The 13,778-nt window shown below is 33.0% G+C and overlaps 1 protein-coding gene across 4 annotated transcripts in view; it reads right to left on the bottom strand.

The window, feature by feature from the left end:
* The window catches only part of UTRN (utrophin), a 435,226-nt gene that overhangs the window by 161,980 nt on the left and 259,468 nt on the right, over positions 1–13,778 (bottom strand). For all 4 annotated transcript variants that reach the window (XM_074187765.1, XM_074187767.1, XM_074187766.1 and 1 more), the window contains one exon: positions 11,643–11,799. In XM_074187765.1, coding sequence (XP_074043866.1) covers positions 11,643–11,799 — 157 coding nt within the window. The remainder of the gene's footprint in view (positions 1–11,642; positions 11,800–13,778) is intronic.

The raw sequence follows: 13,778 nt of genomic DNA, 5'->3' as shown, positions 1-13,778 counted from the left end.
GTTAATTTAAATATCAAAATAAACCTTTTTTTCAAACTTCTACTAAGAACTACAATCATCACAAAAAAAGCACAGACACTATATGGATCTTGATGGGAGGATTCAATGTCAATGAAATTTGTTACAGATTATTAAGTGCTATGTTAATATCAATTGCTATTATTTTCTTAATAGGAATTCTGTAATTTAATCTATACACTCAAAGTAAAATGTTGAAAAAGTCTATGCTGTTGCATTCATCAGTTAGAATAGGAATTTAAATCCAAGTTTAGCTCAACCTTAAGCTACGATTTTCACATAGGTGTGAATAAGCTACTCTTAAAATAATAAACTCTCTTTTCTTTCTTGGGGAGGAACCTGGAAACAGCCTTACCAGTAGAGAAATTAGCGAAGTTTTCATGGCTGATTGAAAGTCCATAGAGATAGTATAATTCTCTCTCTAAAATCGATTCATATGCACACCAGGTCTTCATGTCTCTGGCATGTTGAAATACAGATTTTTTTCCTAAACTTTAGTCTCAGTATTAGGTCTTAAAAGAGAGTACGCTCCAACCAGGAGCCCATCTATTCTATTCTTCCCATAGGGATAGAAGGGGTGCACACACATCTGCTGAAAAACAGGTACAAATTTGAGCCAGGAAGAACAGACCAGAGTAGGATCCAGTGACCAGAAGCCAAAGCACACTGACCCTTAGAAATAGAAGCAGTACTGTGTGGCACAGAAAATATGGTATAGAGAAATATGCTCCTTAGCATGGATCCTTGATTTGAGGTAATAGAAACCTAAATAATCATATGTAGGTATAAAGCTAATAAGAGGCTTGCAGGATACAATATGTCTCTAATTCCAAAAATGATTTTCACTGGTTTGGGAGTAAGGAAGATTCATTTTCCCAAGTTCAAGTCTGGTCTCATAAGCTTACTAGATGTGTGACCTTGAGAAAGTTAAGTTAAACCCTGTTTAACTTAGTTCCTCATCTGTAAAATGAACTGGAGAAGGAAAAAGCAATCTTTTCTTGCATCTTTGCCAAGAAAACTTCAAATGGGGTCAAAAAGAGCTCAAAATGATATAACAGCAGAGAGAGAGAGAGAGAGAGAGAGAGAGAGAGAGAGAGAGAGAGAGAGAGAGAGAGAGAGAGAGTATGTGTAATAGAAGAAAGTCAAGAGAACAACAAATTTTTAACTGCCAAATATGATAGAATATCTTCAGGTCTCACAGCCTTCTACACTTTTACACAAAATTTGAATTAATTACTACTAATATTCTTCCTTTCTTGACTTTCTTAACATTAAGAATTGATTTAAAAGGGAAGATCATCTGGTGGGGAGGGTACCCTCCATTATTAGCCTATGATTTACCTCTTCAGTTTCTTCTACAATTCTATCTGTTCCTTATTGTGTACTTCAATATTTTATCATCACTAACATCATCATCATCATCATCATCATCATCCTGCTAAGAGATGATATTCCACAAGACTCTATCATAGCCTCTATTTTCTTCTGTCTCCTTTAGCGATTTCTAACCCTCTCATAGATTTAATTATTATCTATGCCTAGAAGCTTCTCAAATCTATCAATCCAATCCTAATTTCTTTCCTGAGCTTCAGTCCTGAATTTCCATGTGTATAATAGACAGATCGAGGTCCAAATATGTATGACAAAAATCAATAAATCTAATACTAAATTTAAATTATTCTCTAAGGTCTTCTCTGGTTTATATTTTTTCTACTTCTGTTAACATCACCATCATCCTCATACTAACTGAAGATTTAAAACATAGAATCATCTCTTATTGACTCCTCTGCTAAGATTAGGAAAAATTATCTTGGATTCAAGATATTCAAAGGGTCTTTATCGTATTTCCATGGAACAGTCAGTTAAAGGAAAGACATTTACTAAGATGTCACTGAGAAACAACTAAAAATAGAGAACGGTCTTTTGATGACCAAGACTAACTCTCACTTCTTGCATCTCGTACTTTGACTGACTGGGTCTGCTTCATGCTGGAAAAAGTTTCTACTGGAGGTATAACTTTTATACAATACTCCTGGGGGGGGGAGAGAAAAAGTAGAGGGAAGGAGGAGAAATAAATCCCCTCCCTTCTCCTAAGAGGCAAGGAATAATTACTTTTAAAATAATACATTTTTCTTCTCTATCTCACACTATCTTCTAACTCTCAAAGTTCACACTCCTCAGAGATATCTTCCACCTCACAAGACTCTCTATAAAAAACATTTAATTTTTAATTATTAAATTATTAGGTGGCATGGCTGATCATCATCTACACAACTGGGTAGCTGCCTTCTGAGTTCATCAAGCAATAAAATGAGGGTATTTGTCACACTATATAAAGTATTAACAAAATAATTCTGCTTAAGTCTTTAAAATTCTATTGTCTCTTATTTCTTTCTCCTTATATTCCTCAAATTATAACCAGAAAAAATCAATTCATCATGAGATCCCTGCCTGATCAATCCCTCCCATATACCACCTGCACTCTCTCACTCTCTGTTTCCATATCCTACATCTAAGCAGCAGTGGAATCTTGGCAATTTCACCTCCATCACATCTCTTTCATTAGTACCCTTCTCCTCACTGTCTCACCTTTATTTAGATCCTTAAAACATTTCATCTGGTCTATTTAGAGAGCATCCTGACATGTTCCTATTTTTAATCTCAGCTAACTGCAATCTCCCTTCACAAGACTATCAAATTAATCTGGAATTGCAAGTCTAGCCATATTGCTTAGCTACTCATGGGTCTTCAGTGGTTCTGAAATTGCCTGTTGGATAAAATACTACCTTTCTAGTAAAATTTTACACTCCCCTTAATATAGTTTATGATCAGATAAAATGGTATTCTTATCTTTTTCTCAAATGTAGCATGCCACTTTACTAGTCTAACATTCCTTCTTTCTCATATCCACTGAAAAATCCTTCAAATTCTATCTCTTCCAGGAAATCTCAGATCAAACCTTCCCTACTTGACATAAATCCCTCTTCTGATTTCCCTAAAACATTCTGTCTGAATATCTTCACTGCTCATCAGAATCCTGTATTACATTTATCTGAATAAATACAAGAGTATAACCTTCTTGAGAGTAGGGCATAATCCATTTTTATAGCCTTATCACTTAATGGAGTAGCCACTAAATAAAAGATTAGCATAAAGTCAAACATAAAAGTTTAAATAGGAATACAATTTTTAAAAAATGGAGCATTTTCCAATTCTAAATCATTTGAGGTGAGTTATTCTGAAAATAGATTACCTGAATAAAGAAAAAATTGTAAGTTCAAACAAAATCATCATCATCATCATCATCATCTCTCTCTCTCTCTCACACACACACACACACACACACACACACACACACACACACACACACAGACAAACAAACGCACATGCCCACCACATCAAATGAATTCTAGGGAAGAGAGATAAAAAGAACAGAAAAGGGGAAAAAAGAACCTAAAAGTGAAAAGGAACAATTTAAGGTTATATATAATTGAGAAAATAATATTCTCTTTTGGTATAATTAGCTCTATTCATCAAGATTATCCTTAATCCATAATTTCACTTGAGTCACATATTAATCTTAAGGAAATATAACTTAAATATGAAGTATCTTCAAATGTCTTTATGGTGAGAAAAAAATTTAATTTACCTTCAGACTATGGCAAATTAATAAGAGAACTGAATTATAGAGTATTATAACTACTAATAAATCTATAAAATATTTTATTTAAAAAATTACATGTTTAACATTATCAAGTTTTGTTTTTTGGTGGTTTTTTTTGCAAGGCAATGGAGTTTAAGTGACTTGTCCAAGGTCACACAGCTAAGCAAGTATTAAGTGTCTGAGGTTGATTTGAACTCAGGTCCTCCTGACTCCAGGGCCAGTGCTCTATCAACTGCACCACCATTATCAACTTTTTAAACAAAAGCTCAGGTTGAAAATTCCATATGAAGTATGTAATAAATCAATTCAGTAGAGATGGAACTCCAAGAATATCATTTTAAATAGCATATCAAAGCTCTAAAGTTACTAGACCACAACTTTTTAAAAGTTTTCCCCCCTCAGGGTTAGTCCAAAAAAAATTATTACTTCAAAGCAAAGAATGAAATGAATAAAAAAATTTAATATTACAATCAACAATGTCCCCATTAATAAAAACTGTTTAGAAGCTTAAGAAACCTGGGAGCCTGGCAATTCAGATCATGAACTACAAGTGTACAGAAAAATTCATTTATATACTATAAACAATTCAAGATCAAAGTAAATTAATATTCTGTGCTGCAACAATATTAAATTTAAGATATATGCCTGCCTATTGTTAAATTCATTGGTAAGGTATATTTTTAAATGAAGAAAAAAGTTATGTGACAAAAATATAGATAATATAAAGTATTTTATGAGTCACAGGCAGGAAGGGAATCCTTTTTTCTAACTTGGGATCTAGTAATACTGAAGTAAATCTATGTATGTTATATCTCTGCGATTTTGGGACTAAGTTTCCAAGCCAAATAAGAAGAAAGCATAAAATTAACAAAGGATACAGCCATTTGGCAAAGGCATTGGTAAGAGAAGTATGATGCAATCTAAAAATCATCAAATAGATATAAATGACTAAGCTGGCTTCAGGACACTTAAGAAAAGTAATCTTAAATGGCTATAAGTAGTCAATGAGCTAATCAAAAACCTTTTAAGGAATTACTGATGTTAAAAAAAACAATAGAGATCAAATTTCCTACATCAGTTTCTGTACTGTGTTTTAAAAAAAAAATGGGAATTTTAAACATGAGCTCCAGGGAAGTCAAAGGTTTTGGGACAGCATATGAATCACTGAGAAGTGTAATTTGGGGGTCAAAAATTGAATCTTTATGATGCTGTACTGAGATCTGTTTAGAACAACCTTAGCTAACCCTTTCTGTAATGTTAAAATGCTAATCAGTCATCTTTTCTTATGGCGTGAAGGAGCAGCTAAAGAAAAATGAGTGAATGTTTAGATTTTTTTTTTTAGCAGAAAAGGCCATGTGGAAAATCTCCTCTCTGCCCAGTCCTGAATTTTCCTGACATGCTTCAAGAGGGATTGGCTGCTTAATGGTGGCCTTGGCACATAATAACATAGAAGCTCATGTAATTTAATTAGAAACAAAATATATGTAAGAATTGCTTAAATCTAGAATGGTGGCTTTTTACATTTCAGTAATGACTGTTCCCATGAGTATTCTATATTTTTCACAAAAATGATGCTGTATCCCCCCCAACAACACATATTTAATGCAGATACTGTGTTACTTTGTGTATCCTCGAGGCCCACAGTCTGGTTAGATTTTCACTCTACTAAAACTGATTGCTCCAAGGCACAAAAAAATCATATGCTAATTTTTAATTTTGTTGGCATCTTTTCAGTCATTATTCTCTTGCCATTTCAACAGCATTTGCAACTGTTGAGATTATCTCCTTGGATCTTTTTTCCTTTCTATTCTTCAGGGATAGTATCTAAATGGACTAAAGAATGAGATAAAATATAGAAACAGATGAAGGAAAGTCCTATCATCCACTTTCATATCTTCAATAGACACTTCTTCACTAATCTCTCCAAAACTCATACTTTTTCTCTCTGTAATTCCAGTCATTTATAAATGTTTTGGATAATTCCATTCGAATATAGTACCAGCACTAAAAGCACCCATGATTTAACAAAGTGTTTGGCATATAGTAGGAACTTACATATTTATTGATAAATAATAATTGATAAAATTGATCCATTCTGTCTCCTCAAATGTTCCTTTCTTCTATTTTCCAATTTCTATTGCTGAAACTGCCATCTCCCCACAACTTGAAACTACAAACTATAATATATTATCTTTTTTTTGGAAAGGCAATGGGGTTAAGTGATTTGCCCAAGGCCACACAGCTAGGTAATTATTAAGTGTCTGAGGTCTGATCTGAACTCAGGTCCTCAACTCCACTGTGCCACTGAACTACCTCTATAATGTACTCCTGACAGTATTTTTGGGTGAGTTTTATAATGCTGCTCTCTCTCTTACTTCTACTTCTGGAAGTATGACCTCTGCTTCTCATTTTCCTACTTTTTCAGTTTTCTTCCATTTTAATTCTCACCAACAAACTTTTTTAATCCTCAAAGTTGTCAAGTTCTTGTTTCCTTCCTTGTAGGTTTTCTTTTGTTCTTGGCTGCAAACCTTCATCTTTCTTTACACACACACACACACACACACACACACACACACACATACCTGTATTCATATTTTATATACATATATATTTGTGATCATACAGGCATATAAACATATATACTTGTGTAGCACAATGTAAGCCCATACCATGCTTCTCTCTCCCTCTCATCTGTTCTTCTGAAGGTGAATAGCATCCTCCTCAATTCTAAGTCTTTTCATTCTTTTCTACATCAGCCAGCTTATCATTTTCCATACCACACCAATATTCCAACCTACTTACATTCTATCTGAGACTGTCCATGAAAGCCTCTACATATGATTTATTTATCCAAGAAAACTTGATTTTTTAATTTAAAATAAGCAAATTTCCCCTTGAACAATACTCTCACCCTATAATATAGTTTAAGGTCTGATACTACTAAATATGTTTCCTTTATATCATTCTTCTCCTAGTCTCTTTTAAGCTTCTGACCCTTTGTTCTAAGGATGATTTTTTTTAGTCTTTATTTATATTTCTATCACTTAGCACAGTGCCTGAAACACTGTAGGTTTTTAATAAATGGCTAACTTTCTTCTGTTGAAACATTATCCACAACACTTAGCAGAGGGTGCTGTCCAAGGTTTTGTCTTGGAAAGACAAGAGTTCCTGTATCTAGAGAGGTTCTTTCAATATAATCTTTTTCCTTTTGTGAACTCAACTCCTTGGAGCTTATTTACCATCCTGGAAAATGACTTCATATATCCAGCCCTAGCCTTTTTCAGGTGATCCTGTACCACCTCACCTATTGGCTTTAAACTGACTCCCAGGAACATCACAACATATTATGTTTATATTTCATCATTCTTTACTTCCAAATCCATCTCTCTATCAAACTTCCTTATTTCTAAATCAAATTCCTCCATTCTCCTAGGCTTATTATTACCTCACAATTATTTTGACTCCTCCCTCTCACCTTACACAACTCAGTTATCAAATCTTGCTGTTTCTAAGTCTCTTGCATTCAAGTCTTGCTATTCATTTGGTTACTACCTTTGTTTACATCCTTATTATCAGCAGATTCCTCCCAGCTCTATAAATCTTGCCCCTGATCTGTAGGCTACATGAACTATGGCAATGATTTCTTTATTTTTCCTATCTCAAGTTTTTTTCCCAAGCTTTTTTCCCCTCACCCTTTATATTCATGGTACCAAATTCAAAATGTATATATAGAGATCCTTATAGGTTGCATATTAACTTAGAAAATCCCTTACTGTCTGTTTTACTGTATTTTAATTTTGATAAATATTTCCCACTTATATTTCAGTGGCACTTGGGAGTCCTGTGGGTCACGTGTTTGAAAGCTCTGCAAGTCATTTTCCTTAAATGCAGATCTAGCCACATTCCTCCCCAACTCAATGAATTTCAATGGTTCTTTACTTCTTCTTGCATCATATACAAATGTCTGATGCCTTCCCAAATTAGTCCAATATATCCTTCTAGCTTCATTACACTTTGCTTCCTTCCCTTCCTACACTGTGTGTTTCAGCTAAATTGGTCTTTTGTATACTCCTCACACAGAACCCTATCTCTCATCTTTGTGCCTATTCACTGACCATCTGCCATTTCTGGAATGTATTCTCTTTCCTATCTCCAGCTCAGAGTCCCTTCCTTCCTTCAAATTAATATTTTAATACAAATATCAATATGAAGCCTTTTCGGTCCTCCCCTTTCCCCCACCTACTTCCCACTCACCTAGGTAATTCTTCTACCCCCTAACTAGAAGCATCCTGTATTTAGTTATTTATTTTGCATAAAATATCAAAAGTTAAAAACTGCACTAAGACTTTTGGTACATTCTCTATATGTACACTCTGTTAGAATGTAAGTTCCTTAAAAGATTTTTACTTTGTGTCACCAATAGTAAGCACAGTGCCTTGTCCCTAAATAATACTTGTAAAGGAAAGAATGAATTGGAAAGTGAGGAAAAACAGTTATCTTGAACTTCTTCTTTCTTTGAAATATCTGATGAAACTATTCCCTTCTTTGCAATTTCACTACCTTCTCATTTAAAACACTTTTCCTTTTCCCTAAATTTCTCTCATGGTTTCCTACCTAAGTCATTTTATACAAATCTGTTCTACAATATCTTTCACAACATTGATGGAGTAATCTTCCTAATGTAGCATATTTACCTTATATAAATTCATTTTCTGGTAATCAAGGTCCTACATAATCAGATTCTAAGCTACCCTTTCTGAATAATATCTTACTTTTACATATCATTATCTCCTATCCACTTGAATTCTCATTTAACAATAACTCTCTCACCATTATATAAGTTAATTTTTCAAACTCAAATATAAGCTTTTATGTTCATCTCTATGAAATTGATTTTATTTACTAACTGACCTATACTCCTAGTCTGTCTGACAGACACCCTGTCTTTCACCATGTAAGTTATCCATTCCAAATTTCTGTCATCTATAAATTTGATAAGCATGCCTACTAGGTCTATAGATGAGTCATGGCAAATCCATCTCCAGGGCAAACTGTATAGATCAGAATTTAAGGTCATGTATATAAAATATAGTCATTAATTTACAAAGCAAATTCTGTCCAGTGAGTCTTTGCAAAACTATGAGCAATTGTTTAATTTTTAAAAATATCTTGTTCAAACATTTAATCAGTTTAATGAAATATTTATTTTATTTGAATTTACTTCTCCTAATTCGTTTCCTCTTAAAATAGGAATGGCTCATAATAATAGTTAATATAGATATAATATTTAATATGTACTAGTCATCATGCTACTAAAATTATCTTGTTTAATATGATTTATAAATTAAGTTATTTTCCAGTCTTTAATCACCTTAATAAACCTTATCAACAGTCACAAATGAAAATAGGGTTATCAGTGTCTTCATCTAATTGCCTAGCACCCCAAATATATAATCTATCACCTAAGAGAATACTATTTGATCTCGTACCTAAACAAGACAAATTAGTAGGGTGACATTACCCATAATAATATATGATATCTTACAACTCTGTTAAGAAATGTATAATTCCAGAATGAGAATTTTAAAATTTTAAAAGCTCATTTTTTAATTGGAGCTATTATTTATAGCTGTAGGTCAGAAAGCTCTTACTCCCAAGTTTGGCAGTTCCTAACAGAGGCTATACAAGAAGCAGACACTTGTGATTTATACTTGATTGAATACATTTTCATGAGTCAGAAAGAACACACTTCTCTTTTTATATATATATATGGATGCCAAGTTAACTAGGTTCAGAAACAGAGGGTAGTGCTTTTCTTATGAGCATTTCTGGAACAGATTACAGAATTGTCAAGCCACAGAATAGACCTTCTACAGGCAAGGAGATCACTGCTGACAGAGAACTGACTCAGTGGTTTGACAAATAATGATCTGTCCCGCCACTGATAATGGCATTTCTATATCTTGAGGCAAATACAGTTGACTAGTATAGGCTATATATACAGAAGATATAATTATCTAGCATACTGAAATAATCAATTAGTAATGAAATTCATTGCTGTTTTTCAAACATATCCACAAAATCTTTCCTTCATTCTTCTATATTATTCTCAAAGGCATTTGAAAGTATAAAATACAATATAAATGTCCTTTATGCAATTTCTTCCCTTATATGAGACACTTTCCTCCCCAACCAGCATCAGTTGTAGATATTATGAAACCACAAAAAAAAAAAAACACCTGCTCCTTCAAACTTTTTTTTAAAAAGAAAATACCCTTCTTTAAGGAAATAATCTATATATGGGTTTCCTTTTATAGTAAATAGAATAAGAACACTTTAAACTGTTTAAAAAAACTAAAATAGTTAAGAAATCTGATGGGAGGATAATCATTTACAGGATTTAGAGTAGGAAAATAAATATATATTAAAAAGATGAGGTAAGTCAGTTCTACTGATAATATACCTCATCGATCAAGGTTATATGATGAATGAGATAAGATGCACTTATTTTTTTATTATAGGGTTTTTATTATTTGGAGTTTCTTTGATGGGGGAAAGAGTGAGAGTGGAAAGAAGGAGTAGGGAGTTTTGACAGCAAAATGAGGGGCCAGTTGGAAAGATCTGCAGATTTCCTGGTTTTATGGATTTTTTGGTATAATCCAAGATTTTAACTAGGCCTATTTTCCATCATGGTAACTACTACTTCATCTTGATTTTAGAGCAGACTTTGAACTACAATTTCACAGACATTTTGTATTTTTTTAAAAGAAAATCTTCTAACCATTATATGGTCAATTCAAAATTTAAGATGAATTAGTTAAATATATCAGCCATAGATATGTTTCCCAGATGATTAGGGGAAAATAAAAAGAACTTAAAACTTCTAAAATATTTTTAGCAACTCTGGTGGCAAAGAAGTGGAAATTGAGGGCAATGGCTAAACAAGTTGTACTATGTAATTGTGATGGAATACTATCTGTGTTATAAGAAATTTTGAGCTACTTTGTTTTAAAAACATGGAAAGACGTTCATGAAATAATGTGAATTGAAAACATTGTATTCAATAACAGCAATATTGTTCTAAGAACAACTTTCAACAGTTAGTCTTTCTGAGTATTATATATACTCAAATCAGCTACAAAGGACTTATGAAGGAAGATGATACCTACCTCCAGAGGAAAAAAACTGATAAATAGGAATGTTTAATACTGTGATTGTGTGAGTGTTGTGTTTAACAACATTAAACACATCTGTGGTAAATGGTAGCTTTCACTAAAGGACAGACAGTAAGGAGAGAGGGAAGAAAAAAATACACAGCAGAGAACAAAAGAAAACCTAAGGAGAAGCACAACAAAATAAGGCAGCTTTGAAAACAATGTGCAGGTCTTATTACATAGTTTTTCAAAAAAAGTAAACAGTATAAAACGGAAAGTTATAGTTTGATACTTATTAATAATTATTAAAAATTAATCTAATTTTAATTATACAAAATATTGATAATACTTATTAGCATATTAATATAATATAAATATTTAATATTAAAAGAATCCTCTTTTATGTTGAGCTGTGTACATGAAGATGCTCTTTTTTGTCTTTATGTATTTATGTTCAGAATGAATTAAGAATTTAAAAACTAAAACTAATGTGTACCATCAAGACAGATCATTTAGAAACATCATGTTAATGACACTATAAAAGTTTAGAAAAGACTTCAGGATGATGAATAAAACAAATATTTTTCTGCATAAATTCATGTCATTGACTGAAAAGTAAATATATTACTAAATATTTTTAATTTCTGAGGGGAAAAAGACAGTACATGTATGCATATAAAATGTACTTATGAATTTATTTTGACTTCTACTAATGACAACTTCCCCCCCACTCTAAGCTACTAAAGACAATCACAATACTATCATATTACAAAGGAAATATTTTCAATAAAGTAGAGGTGACTTACTTTACAATGGTCATACTGGAGCTGTAAGGCAGGTACATCTCCTCCAATGGGCATTTGTTTCTTAAGCTCATCATCTTTCATGTTCAACCATTTGATCAGCTCTTCTAAAGATGTCAGCAACCTGCTCCACTTCTCAGCACTGGCCTCCAAGTGAGCCCTGAAGAGACAAAAGGGATGCCACTTTTAGATGTTACAATTGCTTTTGCAAAGAAGTCAAATTTTCTTGGTAGTCAAATTGCTCTGGAAAATTAAGGTGAATTTGCTACAGAAAACGATGATGACTTCTTATAAAGAAAAGTATTTTAATAGATATAATCCTACAGTTATAACTCATATGGAAATTACCAAGAATCTGAAACAAATTTAATTCAATTATATCCAACACAACAAACATTGATTAAGCATGATTTGTATGCAAGGAAAGATATAAAGACAAAAATGAAAGTCACTACTCTAAAGAGGCTTAGATTTTATTTAAAGGTCATAATGTCTACCCAAATAGGGAGTGATAGGAGAATTGTTTGGTAAAAATGTGATCAGAAAGGAACTACTTTCAGCTGTGCAGAGAAGTGAGAAATCAATCTGAATGAATAGAAAAGGAAGAGGTACAAATGCTTGATGTTATCATCATCATCATCATCATCATCACCACTATCATGCTATAATGGTACAGTAGAAACTATTCTGGATTTGTCATCAGGGAACCTGATTGTTTAATACTTCTGTGACTTTGGAAGGCCTCTGATCCTCAATTTTGGCCCCTATAAAATGAGGAAATTAGATTAGAAGATTTCTAATATCCCTTCTTTCTCTCTTAAATCTGCCATTTTCTTCTCCAGCTCCTTTTACAGATGAGAAAACTGAAGCAAATAGGATGAAGTGACTTTCTCAGGGTCATATAACCAATGACTGAAGCTTAATTTACACTCAAAAAAAAAAAATGAGTCTGACTCCAAACCTGGTGCTCTATCCTTTCTCTGTGCCCATGAGAAAACAGACTACCTTACAATTACAACTTTTACCTTCATATTTTATCAGCATAAAAGGAGCTTTTTAACTATTTTAAAACATTTTCTAATTAAAAGTCAGTTAATAAGAAAAAATGAAGTATAAAGTAATGAATTTTAACCTGCAATATACAAGCATACTATATAGCCTTTTGCTTAGGCAATTAAAAATTTTTTAATCGAGGATTGTAAAGTTGTTTGGTTTTTGTTTCTCTTTTTTGATGGGGCCATGTCACAGATTTTGTCCCATTAAACAGAGGAAGTAGAGACTGATCTGTTTAGGGCAGAGATTAATGTTTGGGAAGTCTAAACAATACACTAGAGCTATGTTATTAGTCTTTAAATGCCATGGTAAGAAATTTATCCTAGAGGCAATAGGGGACCATGGAAAGTTTTTCAACAGCAAGAAGAAATGGACAATTCTGTACCTCAGGAAGATTATTTTGCTAACTATGTGAAGGAAAACTAGAGAAGAGTGAAATTACAGGCAGGGGACCCAATTATGAAGGTATTACACCTGAGTGATAAGAGGCTGAACAGTGTGGGTGGACAGCAGGAGGCAGTTATAAGAGATGTTTCAGAGATATTATGGAGGAGTAAGGAGGGGGGAAAAATGAAAGGTGGGGCTGAAGTTTCAAACCTAGAGTGATTGCGAGGGTGATGACACCATTATCAAAAAGAAGGAAAGTTGGGAAGGACGGGAGTGGGGAGTGGGGAAGAAGGTGAATTCCTATTTGGAAATGTATAATCTCAATGAAGCTGCAATGGGAACTGTCCAGGACAGATTTGGGTCCTTGTAAAGAAGAGATATTCAAATCTCTTGGAATGCTTAAGATTAACAAGATGATAAATGGAGAAAAGGTCCAGAACAAAAGCTCAGGTATTGAGAGAATTTAGGGAGCGAAAGATAATGAAAGTAGAGAGAGTATCATATATTAATAAGGATGTGGATACAATGAATTAGTAAAAATAGAAAAAGAGAGATGACAGTTATGATAACTAGGAGAAATCAGTGCTGAAAGAATCAAAGAAAAAGTCATCAGAATTAACAATAATGATGCTAATAACAAACATTTATAATGCTTGAAAGATTATAGATTTCTTAAATTTCTTAATACCCCTGTAAGTT

Source organism: Macrotis lagotis, chromosome 5, assembly GCF_037893015.1.
Source record: "Macrotis lagotis isolate mMagLag1 chromosome 5, bilby.v1.9.chrom.fasta, whole genome shotgun sequence".
Taxonomy (NCBI): Eukaryota; Metazoa; Chordata; class Mammalia; order Peramelemorphia; family Peramelidae; genus Macrotis; species Macrotis lagotis.
This window is presented reverse-complemented; position numbering and strand designations above follow the sequence as displayed.